Genomic DNA, 17,545 nt, shown 5'->3' with positions numbered 1-17,545 from the left:
TGATTTAAGATTTCTGTCATGACCACACAATAGTCGTGTCTGATTGTGAAAACTCCCTTTGCTTTGTCACAATGCGCTCAGAATGCAGACACGCTCACACTCCTTTGGCTTTGGCCCTGATAATCCTCAGATATTTTCATTTGCACCTGGAGCTCAGCCAGTTCAGAGGATCACCAATGACAGCAGCACAGAGAGAGACAGAGAGGCACTATTGCAATATGCTTCAGTGCTACAAAATACACTGACATGTTATTTGTTCTATTGTATATAAATGTGATGGAGAAAACCTTTAAAACTTTTTATTAGGTTGCAAAAAGACATTCAACCACATGGCAGAGGTGCAAAACATACTGTGAAGAGTTCGCGCACATGTAGGTGGCTTAGAAACACAAATGCATCGTTTCATTATGTCGCTCTTCGTCTGTGCTCTTTTTAGGGCTTGAAAAGCTGACCAAATGTTCCCATTGTCCACAAGCAAAAGCACATATGGTGCTCACAAAAAGGCCATTCACCAGCGAGACAAAGCAATTTTTCTAATAGTTTTGATAACTCTTTAACAATATTGCAACCACCAATGAATAGAGCAGAAAAAAGCAACACATAGATCTCAGGAAGTAAATGGTTTGTCAGACACTGAAAAGACACTCCAAGAACAACATGACACAGAGTGACACAACAAATCATTTGATGTGCACCTTTAAAAACATTCAGCGCTGTCCAGTAACACATCTCGTCTCTTTAAAATGCACAATCGAATGGCTTTTGTATGTAAAAATAAATATATATTATACAAGTAAGTAATAAATGTGTGTTGTTTCTAGTTTCTGTCATATTTTAAAATCAATAAAAATACATTTACAATAATGTTGTGAGCTTCAGTTGTGGATTACTTACTGACTTTTTATAACAGAGAATAAAAGTACCTCATGGCAGCTTGTTCTACCCTTAAAGATGCACTATGTAACTTTTCTGAAAGCCACCTGATTGTCTCCTTTGCTTAGAATGTTCCACAACATGGCACATACCTTTTATTTAATGCCCCTACTATTGCAGATTCCAGGCAAGACGGCACGAGACAAGCATGAAAATTTGCATAGTGCAGCTTTAAGATAACTTCCAGATTATTACATCGGCTGAAGAAACGTAAAACTATAATAAAGTAAACCAAATCCCACCACAAAAGCATCACTCTTCCACCAAACGCAATGATGAGCCCAACAACCCTTTTCAGTCTCAATCTGCGCTGAACGGATGAAATTAAAATAGTTTCTGACATGGCAGCTGCTCAAGGGGCAGAGAGAGGCATTAAACATAGATTTTCCAGACTGAACCGTGGCCTTATAATCTCTCTAACCGCGTCACCGTAGCCCAACTCTTATGTAACGTCTATACTGCCAAGCTCCCATGCATTGTCATGTTTCCGTTGACTTCCATTTTCATCTTCATACATCATATCCCGGTCCCAGAATAATCAGGTCTAGTCCAGATTGAACTCCTTTCCCCGGGTGCGGCGTGCAGCTCCTTCAAACACGACCAAAGCTCACAGCGTGTAATAGCGGAGCATGTAACTCAGGAATAGTGATCCGCGGCACTTCAAAGCCCCTGCGCTCCAGCTCGTGCCTGAGATGCGATGAATACGGCACGGCGTTGTCAGTACAAAGAATGAAAGAGGCATTTTTTTCAAATAAGAATTCAATGAAAGCAAATCCGGTGAAGAGGAAATGATGGGTCACGGCGTACAGCGTACTCTGATGCAACTGCCCGTTTTCTTTAAAGACGATGCCTTTTTGGAGCATGTAAAAAGGAATCAAAATGTTGCACCCTTTTCAGTTTAGCAGCAGTAAACAGGAAAGTTGCCTTTGTTTTGCATTCTCATCTTCTTTGGTCTCGTAGGAGTCCCTTTAGGAGTCAAACGCCCGGTCTTCGCAGATCTCCAGCGGGGCTTTGCTGGCTCCCCCGAACACCTCCACGTTGGCGTCCACCCACGGCACCACGTTCCCGGGCATGTACGCCGAGCAGTTGGCCAGGCCCACAATGTCCACTGGCCGAAGCACGCGGTCCCACATGTTGAACTGGCTCAGCTCGCCCACGAACGCCTGCGTGGCATCGAAGCGGCCTCCGACGATGTCCTGCCGAGAAGACGGTGACAAAGAGAGAAATGTTTAGCTCATTCCTATTTATAATTCAAGCCGGACTGTTTTGACTCATACCGCACTGTACTCGATTACATGTAGGATCGTGTTTGACTTGTTCAATGTCGGATACGTCGAGGAAATTAAGAGTTGTGTTGGTGTTTCTTTACCTACTGTATAGTGCCATAAACACTACAGGCAAAATGATTGTTAGTTTGCTCTCTCGACAAAAAGGCTTCCATCTGGAAAATTTTCCAACCCACACCTAATCATGTTTTATTGTTCCATTTGCTAAACTTGCATCATTGAATTTATATCAGGAATTTGAACTTCCCTTTTCACACCAACCTTTACGCTCTTGTACTTAACAAGATTTTGACCAATCATACGGAAGGATTTGTTGATGAATATTCTAATTCTGATTTCGTTTTTAGTTTTAACTCCAACCCATGATCAGTCAAATCTTGTTTACTCAAATACTAAATAAGATATATACAATTCCCTGTCCATATGGAGTACGACGACTACAGTGGCTCTCAAACCTCACATCATTATAACAACAAGAAGACATCTGGCTTTCCGAGCGCCACCGGAGCCAAACCAGGTCCAAAACATGACAACGCATCATGATCGCAGTATTTTTTAACAAGGAATAATCCAAAAAAGTAATGCAATTTTACAAAAACTACATATTGGAACCTTAAACCATCTGAAGCAGCCCAACTGGAGTCCAGCCCACGAACGTATGAAGTGGTGGGAACTGGGATCGCACCTCAAACCTTCCACGAGCGAACACCTACAAACTAAGTTACAGCTGCCCATGTTCCTCGCCATACACCTATATCCTAACTCCTGCTTTCTTCACTTACATCTTTCCAAAAACGAAACTAAAAGTGCTTCGTGTCAGTATCTTCCGTGAGACTCTCTTATTAAACGCTGCAGGGGGCTGTTCATCACTTAATGTCAACCCTCACTCCTCTTACGCCCTCACGTTCAACACTTTCCACAACTTGTCCGTCTATTCCCCCCCCCTGAAAACAAAACCCACCTGTTCTCTCAATGTTTTCAAATTAAAATAGATCAGGTTCATTCCAATCAAACTACCTGACAACACCGACTATCAATTACTGCACCCAACTTTTTACCGGAGCGAAAATGAATCGTGACAGACTCATAAAACTCCAAAGCAGATGTGGTGCGAATTGATGGCGTACCTTAGGGCATATTTCACTGTACATTTAATAAGAATATACGGGGAGGCTGTCAGTGAGCTAAGTGCTAAAATGACCCGCTAAAGCAGCCCCCAAGGGTGTTCCGGTGCCATTCGGAGCTAGATGAATGAGGTAATAACGCAAACGGCAACTGTGGTGAAGACGCTCACCTGCTCTTGGCCCAGGATGATGACTCCTCCCGGTTTAATTGGGTGCCACGGGGCGAGATTGTCCCCGGTGCCCAGGCGCTCCCCGTCCTGGTACGCCTCCCAGAAGCCGTCCCGGGTCGTCCACGTGATGCAGATGTGGTGCCAGCGGCCGTCGCTCACAGAGAGGGGCAGCTGGGCCACCTGGGGAGGAGCACAGGTGAGATCAGGACAAAGGGCGACGGGGCCAAGGGTGTTTGTCGAGGCAAGTGTAACGCCACAGAAGGGAAATAGTCATCAAAGCGGATTTTTATCGAGCGGACGGGGAAGAAGTCTGGGCTTTTCTCTGACTGGATCCAACAGCAGTTTGATTTCTCGGCTCGTTTCGCTGTTGTGATGCTTTTACCAATCAGATTCAAATATTCGTCATGACATAAGCCTTTTTCCCGACTGCTTTCTGCAAGAGCCTGTCCAGATTAATGTGTAGAACTCAAGGTCAAAGGGCTCATTTATAAAACAGTATGTGGAACTCTGTCTTAAAGAGTATGTGAGGACAAAACCCAAACTTAGCGTAGAAAAACATTAAAATTGATAAAACCTTCTGTTTGCACCCTGGCAGCTCATTTCCTCCTTGCCACACCTGGAGCAGAAACCTTCGCCTCACGCCCTCCACTCCTCCATTTCACCATTTAAGGACAATGCAAAGTAAATTATGAATGAGATTTACCCAAACATGAGCCGATAATGAGCAGGTTTGATTGACACGGAGACCAAGAGGAAGGGACAGAGTCGCGCGAGCAATTGGCAGGTCCACCGCAGTGTGTTTGCGTGTGTGAATAACGCCTCTGTTATGCTATGTGCCCGTTCTCATTCAATTTAAATTATGCAGCGATCGTGTGACAGCAGAGAGAGCCAAACGTGATCAAAGCAGACTCTGGGTCTGAAATGCACGTGTGAATAGTGGTTGTAACTGAGCCTTTTCTAGGAACTATTTGTTTTTCTATTACTTTGCTAGGTGGAATAGAACCTTTGGTAAATATTTATCATAGTTTTGTATCTGTCAAGTTGCAAAATGACAGGAGCTGAGTTAACAGAATCTGAATAAAAAAATATATGGAAACAATTTACATGCAACGAACACATTTTAGTTTAGACAGTGTAAACAATCAGCTATTGTTTTCAGGTATTATTATAAGGCATGTTAAAATGGTCTGCAAGTAAGCTGACGTTTATTAGCATAGCAATAATGTGTAAACTAGCATTAGCATTAGAAGTGGTGCAGATTTGCTTCTCTCCACAGAACAAACGAAACACGCTGCAGATCTGGATTGAACATGTGCTCCGTGACAAAACTCTAACTTGTCTGTGTGTCTCGACTGATGGGTTTTAAGTCTACATTTAACCATGTGCTGTCAGCGCTGCTCCTGCTTCGCTCAGACTGTCCTCACCTATAACGACATCATTGGTCTTTTTGTTAGATCCCAAAATAAACCTGAGAAGTTTGACGCTAGCTCTTTAGGGTTATTATCAGAAAATATGTACAGTTTTTGACATCTCTATTGACTTGAGTGTAGTTTAGACTACATCTGCAGAGGGGCTGTTATGGCACACGACAAACAACTCACAAAATGATGTTGGTTTGATTTGCAGGACTTCGTCTATTTTCTGTGATTAATTTACTTTTATATACTTCGATATACGTAGCTTTTCTTTTGCTAACCCTGCAAAAAACAATTCTACCTACATAGGTACTTCAGTAGATTGTCTCAAAGTAAATTGATATTACACACTCTCAGTCAAATGAAGGAACTCCGCTCTAATTGAGGCGTCTTAGCGACATGTACGGCAATTAGGCTGTTGCGGGCTTCAAAGCGACAGGCCTCTTGTTTGTGAAGGCTCCAGCTGAGCCCGTGGACCGCATGTCAAATTCAGATTACCCAGGTGACATCAACGCATCCTTCAAAGCACTTTGGCCTCGCTCACTAGCTCTTTGTGCTTTGTTCACGTATCAGAGAAAAAACAGGCAGTTATTTTACTAACCTGGAGGCAATGACATCACAGTCCACTGAGAATACACTCGTGCTATACGTAATCATTTGCATTTATTTATTTATCTTTATTAATGTTGCACTGTAAAGGAAAGTGTCAAGTGAATGTTTGACTAACGAACAAAGTATTGGTAACTTTGAATGTCGTTAAAAGGCCGTGCAATTTAAGTACTGATAATAAACACTAACGTTTTGGAGAAGGACGTTTTGCTGAAGAAAATACGTGCAGTTTTGGGGTTTTTAGTCAATTGCGTTCTTGTCCAATCTTCCCAACAGTATACAGTAAAGAGTGTGATAATACAATGCCGTATCCACAAGGCAACTACATACCACATGACTCGCTCATTATTCAAATGAGAATGACTGATCTCATTTTCACCAAGACACACTTTTACACTCACTATGCAGATAAAGTTGTGCTTATTTAAAGGCTTTTCGATTTACCATGAGACAAAATACACTGGAAACAGCATCACAAGCCGTACTATTTGTGCCATTTATCATGGTTTAAGATAGCCTAGGCCATGATAAATAATACAAAGAGGTACAACTTCAACAAAGGCAGCGTGTGTGTGCCTTGTTACGTCATAAGCCTTTCTTTTTATATTGTGTTGTAACTAAAACATGCCTCGAGTTGTGTTTTGTCCCATTTACTCGTTTCAGTAATCCAACATTGACTCCATCTCTCACTTCAGAGCTGAAAACACTTGCCCAAATTTACTATGCCGGCATGTTATAGTTAATGATGGTCCTATGTGTTTTTAAAGGGGACATATTACGCAAAATCAACTTCAATCAATCATTAGTTTACTCAAAGTTGTATTTTGATTCCTGCATGTTTGAGTGATCCTGTAATGTCCTGCAGCTGAGGCTCGAGTCCTGCAAAAAATCCAATTTCAACCACCCCCTATCCCCAGCCACATCTTTGTACTTTGTTGTGATTATTTGAAAAATTTAGACTCGGAACAACGACTTCCATAAAATCAGTTGAAGGCCAGATTGAAAAGATGCATATTTAGCAGAGATTTAAACTGGTTGATGGATGTGGATTTTATATGGAGTCGGAGGCTATTTGTTGTCTAGTGTTTAGGTGACACAACAGAAAGTCCTTTTGTTTTAAGATGAAACGACGGGACTGATAATAGGCACTGGGAAGAGGACCCGAGGGAACGAGGAGCAGAGTATGGTCTTAACAAATCAGCAATGTAATAAGGTGCAGAGCCATTGAGTATTTAAGAGCAAATAATAAGATTTTCAAATCAATGCTAAATTTAATCGGGAGCCAGTGGAGCTTGATTAAGATTGGAGTTATGTGTTCATACTTTTTTGTGCCTGTTCAAAATTTGGCTGCAGTCTCATGGGCGAACTGTAATTTGGAAATAGCTGTTGGAGGAAGTCTGTGTAGAAGGAGTGGCACTGCGGTAATCAATTCTGCTTGTTATGAGAGAGTAGATCATTATTGCAAGATTTTTATAAGAAAGAATTGGCTTTAATTTAGCAATGGACCTGAGATGAAAGAAGCTAATTTTGACAACATTACAATTTATTTTTCAAACTTTAAAGCAGAGTTAATGTCAAATATGTCCAATATTTCAAATGGCGAAACAGAACAACTTAACAGAAAATGTCTGGCCACATAAAAGGGAATAGAACCATTTCAGGGCGAGGTCGCAGTGCCTTATCTCTGTGCTGGAGTTATAGGATCTGATGGACCCGGGGTCTACAGTGAGGAGGACGTCATCAATGACTTTCTACAGCGCAGATTCCATACCGTGGAAAACCTGACGGATATTTGTCGAAGATATTGAAGTCAGTGATGAAAGCTGTCAGTCATAAAACAAAAATGTTTCTAAAAGCTTCGAGATGAAAGGCAGGGAGGAAATAAGCCGGCAATTTGATTCTTGGTTCTTCAGCGTCCAAGGCAGGTTTTTTAATCAGTGGTTGGACGATCGAGTGTTTGAAGTAGGCAGGGATTTCTCCATTTGATGAGGTGGAGTTCATAATGCATGTGACAGATGGGCAGGGCGCAGGGAAGACTCCTTTGAATAGTTGCGCAGGTTGAGTTTCACTAAAGCTGCTTGTTGTTTTAAAGCTACAACCTTAGCCACAAACGAAGGCGGAGCTTATCCGTTTTTGAAAAAGAAGTTGATGTGTCAATATGATCAAGCCATTTCAGCTCAATATTGCCTTTTCTTGCCCGAGGACACAACGGCAGTGTTCACCTGAGGGAGCTGGAACCACAGTGGATCCGAGCGCTCAACAACGAGATTTGAACCGCTGAACTTTGAATGTGAAGACACCCATGTACTGCTAGTCTAAGTGTCGCTGGCACAGGGGTTCTCAGCCTGTTTTCTCTTGCCAGGACCGGTACTAAACATTTTGCTTTCTGTCGGGGACTGAGGGTAATTTCAGGGGCTAAAAAATCGGCATATGCACAGGACCTTAAGTGCACACAAGTCACACCAGATGCCCTTCCAAGCACCGTCTTTCCTTTTTGAGGCTTTGTAAATGCTCGTTTGCTTGTTATGGAATGGTTCTTGAAGCTTACCACAAATTGTTAAGATGAAAGACAAACAAAATAAAGGCAGCAGCAGCATGGTCATGGGCAGTAATGTTTCAAATGTGTGAATGTCAGGCTTGTGGTATAGAAATATGTTTCGAAAATAGAATACAAACTTAACCCAGCAAACAAAATCAATGCAGTCTTCTATTGTTGAAAAATAAAGCATAGTGCCAGCCAAAGCCAGACACTGGTGCACTTTTAATCATGTTGAGGCTCCTTTCATCCCACTCAGTGTTGATCCAAATGAAGCGCATAAACAATCTGCCCCCTTGGACCCTGTTACCACTGCCAACAAGTTCAATACATATTCACCTATCCCAGCCTCCTGGTCAGCAGCGCTCGCATTATAACTTCCTTCTTATATGGCATCTTCTGATCTTCTTCTTCCCCCTCTCTTCAGCTCGATCACCTCAAAGGCTTTGCCCTTTCTGCTTTCCTCTCTTCACTCTCTCTGCTCTTTTCCTGCCGCCATCTTTCTCTAATCTGTCTGACTTGCTCACATGTATAATGCATGTATGGGGAGCTGTGAAATGTGCCAATAAAGCTCAGTGTAAATACGGTGCTGGGGAAACAGGCCATAACCTTTGAAGACTCAACCAAACAAAGTTTGAGTAAAGCTTTGTACGTCTCTTAATTTGCATCTCTGTTGACAGACAAGGGCCGGATTACAAGACAAAGAGAAAGAATAAAGAAGCTAATATCTCACAAAATATCTAAACCTGTGGATGAAGATATTAACTACTCTCAAAACAGAACATCAAAGTCCTACCAAACTACTTCAATGTGACAAATGCTCTTGCAGCTCTTAAGTATTGTGTTGAGTCACCTATACAGCCCTACACGTCTAGTCAAACCAATTAAAGATTGTCTCCACACTAAGCAGAAATGTTCTGATGATGAATGACTTTTCTCCGTTATGTGGATAAATGTTGAATGTGGGTCAATGATATGAAATCTTAATAAGGAGCAGAATTATTTATTCAGTGCTGATAGCCCTTAAATTTGTACTAGACGGTGAGTACTCATTGCATGTATGGTACATATTGACATGCAGCAGTGTGCTGCTGTGTGCTACATTTCACCAATACCATACACTATTCATGTGCTGCTGGAAGCTCATCGGCATCTGTGTCCTACATTTGCAGAAATCATTACATTGTCTAGGCTTATATAACCGAATGCCGCGATAATAACTGCTTTAACGGCACAATAGAGATGTTATCGTGAGATGGACAGTAATTATTTGATAGGTTGGACACAGCAGCATTGAGATAAAATAGGATTTACAAGCTGCTCAGTTTAAACTCATCAAAACACATTCACGTAGGCATAGGGGTGAAAAGTGTCTTGCCGAATTACACAAATGAAAGTACACAGACATTGATCTCTTAGCCATTACATAACAGACTCCCAGTGCCACTCTCAACACTAATGATATTCAGATCACCTACCTTATCGTTCACAAGAAGTTCTATAGGGTTATTGCCCCACTCTATGAGGACTATCTCATTCGCCTGTCCCGGGACGCCATAAGAAAAGGGGGTTCCAATACCAGGACTGGCGCTGGACTTGAGCCACATGCAGACAGTGAAGGCATACATTTCTGGAAGGCTCTTCTTAATCTGTCCATATAAATAATTAGTGCGAAGAGGCAGGGACACCTTGAAATCCTCGGGTGACTTGAAGGCATTGTTATCTGTTGATATACAATAAAGGCCAAAGGTTAGCTGTATGCACAGATAAACCCATTGGTCCAAAAAGTACATTCATGTTGCATAGTTTGTAACGGGTGCTTCTCGTGATCTTTAACTTTTGCAAGTTGCTCCAGTGTCTCTCTTGTTTATTTCAAATCCCATTTCCAGTGTTTGAAAGCATGTATTTCTCTTGGTCTGCTCACATGCATCTGGAGCTGCGGAGCAGCTGGGGAAAATAGCAGACTTCCAGCTGACAGATCACATCCACAAAGTCCAAATTCATTGTGAAGAGTACATTAGCATGTTTCTGACACAAATGTTGATCGTAATGGAACGCAATAAGGCCCGGAGAAATTATATTTTTCCAGAATCTCTATTCAATAAAAGCTTTACGTCCTTTGGGATTTCTTATGCTATTATTCACGTCACTCAAACAGAGGTTTAGCATTTGTTTTTTCTTCTCAAGAACTGTGGTGGCTTTTCAGTATTTTCTGACCACTAACTCTAGCTCTTGTTGTGTTTCTGGTTGATTGCTATTCTCCAAAGTCAGTCATTTCAGTTGTTCTGGTCGATTCTGCTGTCACATGCCTCAGCTGTGTTATGTGACAGGCCATGGCCGTGATCTGAGCTGCTTTGTCTCTTTTTTCACCTTTTATTTTTTTGTGCAATGTTTTAACGTGTGTGTTTAGCCATTGCATTTGGTGTGGTGGGCTTTATAGCGAAAGTGTGAATGGGGAACTGTGAATAAATTGTACTGAAACAATAGTTTACCTGGTCAAATTATACTTAAAGGAAGGAGGAATATTACTAAAATGTTACTGACTTTAATTTGTAATTATGAATCTAAATGCAAGTGGCAGTAATTAACTTGTGTCCTTTAGCTTAACCCATTGAGTGACGTTAATCACTTGCAATGTCACACAGACTTACTTTTCTCCAGTTCCGTGATGCGTTCCATGAGTGTGTTGAGTGCGTTCTCGGTGCGTTGGCGATGGGCAGCGGTCTCATTGTACAGCTGGCTCTTCTCCTCCTCCAGCTCGGCCACTTTGCGCAGCAGCTGTGTCTCCAAAGCACCCAGGCGCTGTCGGAGCACGTCCCGCAGTTCAGGGGGCAGAGGGGCCAGGGCAGACGACACGCTATTGGTCAGGGACATGCTGGATGAGGAGTTGGGCAGGCGAAGACTCTGCTGCTGTAGGGTAAAAGACAGGTATGCATGTAAATATGCAAATTTGTATATATATGTATGTATATGTATGTATATATATGTATATATATGTATGTATATATATATGTATATATATATATATATATATATATATATATGGTCATGGGAGCTTGAGGGTTCTGCGCAGTATCTTTGCTGTTCCCTGCACTACACTTTTCTGGACCGAGATGTTTGATGTTTTTCCTGGGATCTGCTCAAGTCATTCCTCCAGTTTGGGGGTCACTCCAAGGTATCGGTGGTGCTCCAATCACTATGGGCACCACCGATACCTTCACCCTCCAGGCCTTCTCCAGCTCCTCTCTGAGGCCTTGGTATTTCTCTTGTTTTTCATGTTCCTTTTTCCAGATGTTTCCATCCCACGGTACTGCAATGTCCACCACCACGGCTTTCCTCTGCACCTTGTCGACCACCACTATGTCCGGTTGGTTCGCCATTACCATTCGGTCTGTCTGTATCTGGAAGTCCCAGAGGACCTTAGCTCGGTCGTTCTCCACCACCTTTGGAGGTGTTTCCCACTTTGTCCTTGGGGTCTCCAGCCCGTACTCTGCACAGATGTTTCTCTACACTATGCCAGCCACCTGGTTGTGGCGCTCCATGTATGCTGTCCCTGCTAGCATCTTGCACCCTGCAGTTATGTGTGGGATGGTCTCAGGGGCCCCTTTGCACAGCCTACACCTTGGGTCTTGTCTGGTGTGGTAGATCTGGGCCTCTATTGATCTGGCGTTCAGGGCCTGCTCATGTGCTGACATGATCAGGGCCTCTGTGCTGTCCTTCAGATTCTTTGCACATTCAACTTCTAATTTTTTATTGTTAATATGTATCCATATCCATGTAAAAACTATATTTTGAAAGGTTAAATATTTTTGGAATTACACAATGAACATTTTAGCTCTTTCCGTGCAGCAAAAAACTGTTTTTGACATGGCATCATTAAATAAACCTAAAGTGATCAATGGGTTTCAGAATGATGAAAAATTAACAATCTAAAACAAAATATCCTTTACTTTATGGTGAAAAAGTCTCAAAAACAAAACATTTTATTAAATATTTCATGTGTCCAAACGCTTGCAGGAAATTACACATGCAAAATAATGTGGTGTGATTAAGGCCTTCGGGTGAGAGGAAATTGAACTCTAACACTTGGCTAAAGCCCATGGCCTGGATTGCTGGCAAAATGTCCAACAAAGTGAAAGTGAAGAAGTAGACTTACTGATAACACTTCAAATCAAAATGTATGTCAAATGTATAGAGCTTCAATTAAAAGAAAGATACAAATGCACTTCATTTCACTAAAGTTACTGTATATTTGCAGAAACAGAGGAAAGATAATCCCAAGCCTAGTAGCTCATCCCTTTTATGAGCACAGTTTTTAAAAGAGCTATCCAGACGAAGACTGTGTTCTGCAGAAGACAGTGATTGGTGAAAGTCCAAACCCCCCATGGCTGGGTCAGGTAATCAAAGCCATAGTAGGTGCCATGTGACATCATGGTTCACAATAGGGCTGGATGTGTGTGAATATGTGAGGATGATGGACGGACAGAGCAGTCAAATACACTTCCATGGGCTTTAGGCATTCAGTCGAGATCTTTCCAGCATTTGTGCAAAGAATCACTGATTTTGGACGGTGAGAATACCCAATCTTATTTAGTGATGTCTCTATTATTCCCCTCTTTTACAATTGATCACACTTCCAGATTCATTAAACCTCTTTCTCTTTCTTTTTTGTGATTTAAAATTAAGATTATTTGACTTGATGAGATTAGACAGATGTCATTTTAGTCAACCGTAATCACAGGCTATTTAGTTCATGTCTAATGGGTTTCAGCTTCCTGTTTATAGATATTTGAGTTTTTTTTCTCGTTCAAAAGACAACGTTTCGTATGTGAAATGCCAGTGCAACTGTGCTAGATTTTCATCACACTAAAACCCATGGCTCGCCTGCAGAAATCCATTGTCAAATTGAGCCCACATTTGTAATGATGGCCTTGGAACAACTTCAAAAATGTTAATACTGTCTCATCAAGTTTACATAACATTCTGAGACCACAGCCCAGTTCCCAGTGTGTGAGGTCCAGATGGTTCTGATTAGTGCGCGAGAGAAAGGTCCTGCAGGAATACTATCAGCAACTGCAGCTTTTGTAATCATCATTATGTTAAGCGTATGTAGATCAATAGCAAAACGAATAAAGTGCAATATACAGTAATATACATCCGTGTGAGCTGCAGGTTTACAATAAGGCAATGCCTGATTTGATCTGGGTATTACAGTCTCTAATCAGGGCAAAACGCTCTTAGATAAAAGATATAGAGCAGCAATGCAGCAAATCAAAATAACCTTGTGTTGACACAAAAAACAACAGTGTTGTCTATGCGTGTGCAGGTCAGATGATGAAAAATGTACTCCGCTCAGACTATGACATTGGAGATAAAGCTGCTGTTGTGACCTCAATTCATGTAAATATAATCTTTGTGGAATTAACATGCTTGTCAAATCGGCTGCAGGAGACCAAAAGAGATGGATTAGGAGATACACATAATTTTATTTACAGTTTAATTAATTTAGGTTAGATTTATGAATGCCTTGTATCAGCTGCAAAGAATTAGTCACATAACTGCAGATAAAACGTATGCAGATCCTCACACATACACACACAAACAGAGACTCATATATTATTCATGAGTTCCTTAGTAAATCTCCACAGCGCACGCTATCACTCCTATCGCCCCTGACTATAAATGTGCTAATTAATGACTAATGATATCATCTTTTCCTTCTGTGATCGGTCCTTTAAGTGACCCTTTGATCTCACACCTAACCAACTGATTCACGCATCTTTAGCACGAACCTGCTGCGCTGGCTCTGTCTGCTGTTTGGAAGCGCAGTGCCGTGGGAGCGCGGGGCAAAGTCCACTCCATCTTTGGACAATATTTGGGAATAAAGATAAGATTTGCTCAACTAGAATTATATATATTTTCTTTTTCCTCCCGCAATTTGTTACTGGGCAGTTCATTCTGAGCGCCTCGTTTTCAATTATTTGCCTACTTTTCGCCATAAATAACAAAAGTCATGCAATAGCCTAATAGCGGGTCCGTGTTTGTATCACAAGTGTATTTCATAAGCTTTCATATAATAAATTATACATGTATTTGATAGCAATGTTGCACTTGATTTTCTCACGTGTGCGCGCGCTCGTTGTTCCGTACCTCCAGGCTCTCCAGCCGACCTTTTAGGCTCTGCATGGTCTTGCCCAGCTGGTCTATGGTGTCGCCGGGGTCCCGGGGCAGGTCTCCCATCGTGTTCTTGCCGTAGTTCTTGCGTCTGGAGCCCTGACCCCGGGGTTTGCCCTGAGAGTCGTCTGAAGATGCCTCGCAGCGCGCCAATTTGGAGTTGAGCTCTTTTATAGTGCCCTGCTGGCTCACAATCGTCTCCTTCTGCTGCAGGATCGTCTCACGGAGCTGGATGATCGTGTTCCGAAGCTCTTCCTCAACGGAGCTGCTCAGGATGCGGTTCCCAATCTGACCGTACTCACAACCCGGTTCCGCGCCAGGAGGAAGGGCATTGCACACGAAACGACTACCTGTGGCATCTTGAGTCCGCACCAATTGTCCACTCACCAAGTACAAAAGCCCAAAGAGTATAAGCATCCCGACGAGGCGCACCACGTCTGTAAAACTCTGAATGAGTGGCTTCGAGTTTCTCCTGAGCCCCTTAAAAAGTAATCAGTTGAAACAATTTGATCTTGTTTTAAGCGTCTCTACGACTGTAAGCAACCCAAAGCGCAAAAAAACGGCAAATTATACGACTTATTTGTTAAGTGCCACCTCCACCAATCACGCACAAAATAACTCGCTTGTTATCCTTGAACAATAAAACTAAAGTTTACTTTCCAAAGAAAAGCTACAAAGCACCATAAAAAATAATCAAATCTCCATTTTGTCGAGAGTTGTCCCGTGAAGCGCAGCCTCTGCACGCGGCTGGTTTGCCAGTGAGTGGTGCTGAAAAGACAGCGACGCTGCTCCGCCAGATTATTATACCGAGATGCGCACTGACGCTTCCGCGCTCGTACGCACTCTGCACGTGCGTCATTAGTGAACCACAATGTGTCTAAGTCGTGTAATGTTCGATTATAAGGGACTGTATCGGGCTGTAAAGCAATAAAGCATAAGGGTGCTTTGGAAACTGCTTTCAATGTTCCTGCGTAAAAGCATGTCACTGTCTACCCGTAATATTGAAGAGCTTGTAAATATGATCATTGATTAATAAAATATATTGTGGAAATGAAATAAGGGGTCCAGTCAGAGTTTGTCTGCACCAATCGGAATCCATTCAACAACCATTTTTACATGATAAAATACAGTTGCAATTTAGACATTCACACAAAAACGTTTATTATGAATCATTCTTCACTCCTGTGCATGGTGACTTTAGTTTATTCAAGATCTTATTCATGGGTTTCAGCTTATGCTGTAGGCCCTATAACATTTTGAGATATTAATTTCCATTCATAAGATATCATATTCAGTTTTAAATTGTTTACTCATGATATCAATCACTTAGCAACTTTGTCCTGTAAGATTTGAGGGACTCCATGGGTTTTTTCCTATACCCGTTAGCATTAGCCAGCAAAAATGCTGTTATGAATAATCAGTTGGTACCAAGTTGGTCGAGCACATTTAAGTGAGGGCAAAGCCTAGTTAAAAGTAATTGTTGAGTGCATAAGCACTTTGGTATTTTATTCTAGATAATAATCATCGTGAAAAACTTGAACCTGAGCTAAAGGCTGACTTAATCTGATTGATCTGTGTGCTTCTTTTAAGCATCTTGAACATCCACTTTTAATTGTTACTTGTGATGAGACCAGATGAATATCATGACATTGTATATACTGTAATATGAGGATTGGCTCCACCATTCATAAAGGAATCGCTGGCAAAGATGTGTCTGAGTTACGGGTAGAGAGAATTTCAGGTCTATGAATGTATATGGATAGGATGAGGTCTTCTTCCTTGAATTTTCACAGGAGCCTGTCTAACCTGTCATACTTTCAGAGAACTCGGTGAGCTTTTAAGAATAGGGTCCTTTTCAGGGGAAAATCCATTGAATAAGGAACACTATATTTCACAGCAGCAGATGTACTGCTGGAACAAGCCCTTGTGATTTGTCTTTCACTATCTACAGCATATACAATATGTAGATTAGCGTGTCCAGAACCCAGCCTTACACAAACACAGCAGATATTGTTTGGCTTTACAGAATCAGAATTGCTTATTTATTTATTTATTTGTTTATTTATTTATTTATCTATCCGTCTGTCTGTCCATCTATCTATCTAACTATCTATCTTTCTATCTTTCTATATTTATTTCATGTTTCTGTAAAAAAAAAAGAAATAAGAGTGAAATAAGAAAACTTCAAAGACATGTCGGCTCAGTCAGGATTATGAAGCAAGATTTCCCACCACATCAATCAGTATTTTCTGTTTAAATATAAAGTGAGAAGAGGCAAGAAGCGGATGGCATTAAGTTGCAGAGAAAAACAACAAAACTCAAGCAATGCAATTATTATATTAAAAGTGACTGCATGCTAAAATGTTATTATTAATAGGCCAATGATGTATTGAGATTTTGTCACAGTGAGGCTGGATTATAATTAACAATAGCAAAACAATAAAAGCGGCTTACTGTCAAATAAAACTATTTTCACAAAAAAATTATGTTGACTGAAGTAATTCATAAAAAATAAATAGTAATAATACCAATACTGTGAAGAGAAAAATAGCAACATTGATAGCGCTAGACACACACATTATGCAGGGAATATCACAGCATTCTGAAATGTGTACAACTAAATATTGCTAAATATTTAGCCTGTATCTGACATCTAAAAGAAGAAAATGATAATAAGTAAACTGTTGTAGAAAACCAGATATGCAACCAAAGACTGCAGCAGACCCACATTTACCACTGGTACAAACTTCATCACACATTTCTGAACTGATTACCTTTCTCGCCTCAAATGTTAAAAATATGTTTTTCTGTCTGTGTGTTGAGGAAATTAATTATTCTGCAGCAGTTGAATTGTCGTAAATATCAAACCGCTGCTTGCAAACAAGCTCTGCAGAGTCAGAGCAACAACCGAGAAACTACTTCCAGTTTTAATTTTGCTGTATAAATTCAATTTGGGCAAAACATATTTTATAAATTGTGCTGCTCAGTCAGAATGTTGAGGAGTATTTTTACATGAAAAAATGTTGGTGCATAACCGGTATTGCATAACATAAATCTGATTCTTCTGATTCTTCCTCACCATCACTCCGTACCTGTTCATGGGCTTTTAGAGCCCAATGTCCTCCTGTATTAACGCACAGTCAGCGAACACTGCAGGATTAGTCATTTCTAGAGCCGAGAGTGACTGCAGGAGCACACCTGGACAGGTCCAGGTGTCGGTGCAGCCAGATTTAACGTTCAATCCTTACTTATCCCGCCGCAGTGAGGAGATGACAACCCTCACTTCAAAGTTGATGGG

At 41.4% G+C, this 17,545-nt stretch overlaps 1 protein-coding gene across 1 annotated transcript; it reads right to left on the bottom strand.

Annotated features, from left to right (window-relative positions):
• Positions 1 to 1,265: 1,265 nt before the first annotated feature.
• Positions 1,266 to 14,741, bottom strand: nptx2a (neuronal pentraxin 2a). Its single transcript, XM_072443413.1, has 5 exons — positions 14,224 to 14,741; positions 10,725 to 10,983; positions 9,552 to 9,796; positions 3,514 to 3,693; positions 1,266 to 2,129 (listed from the first exon to the last, which is right to left on the bottom strand). The coding sequence occupies exons 1-5, from the start codon at positions 14,662 to 14,664 to the stop codon at positions 1,902 to 1,904; spliced, it is 1,353 nt and encodes a 450-aa protein (XP_072299514.1). The 5' UTR covers positions 14,665 to 14,741; the 3' UTR covers positions 1,266 to 1,901.
• Positions 14,742 to 17,545: the final 2,804 nt, after the last annotated feature.

This window comes from Eucyclogobius newberryi, unplaced genomic scaffold, assembly GCF_026437365.1.
Source record: "Eucyclogobius newberryi isolate DKJ021-1_F unplaced genomic scaffold, fEucNew1.0.hap1 SCAF_13, whole genome shotgun sequence".
Lineage (NCBI taxonomy): Eukaryota > Metazoa > Chordata > Actinopteri > Gobiiformes > Gobiidae > Eucyclogobius > Eucyclogobius newberryi.
The sequence above is the reverse complement of the archived record's forward strand: the minus strand, read 5'-3'. Positions and strand labels throughout refer to the sequence as shown.

Bases quoted from the DNA above. Each gene is read 5' to 3' on its own strand.
- nptx2a (XM_072443413.1), bottom strand. From the start codon at position 14,664: ATGCTTATACTCTTTGGGCTTTTGTACTTGGTGAGTGGACAATTGGTG. The intron at 9,797-10,724 runs GTAAGTCTGTGT...GTATATCAACAG, and splicing joins CATCACGGAACTGGAGAAAA to ATAACAATGCCTTCAAGTCA. The intron at 3,694-9,551 runs GTAGGTGATCTG...GCTCCTCCCCAG, and splicing joins AACTTCTTGTGAACGATAAG to GTGGCCCAGCTGCCCCTCTC.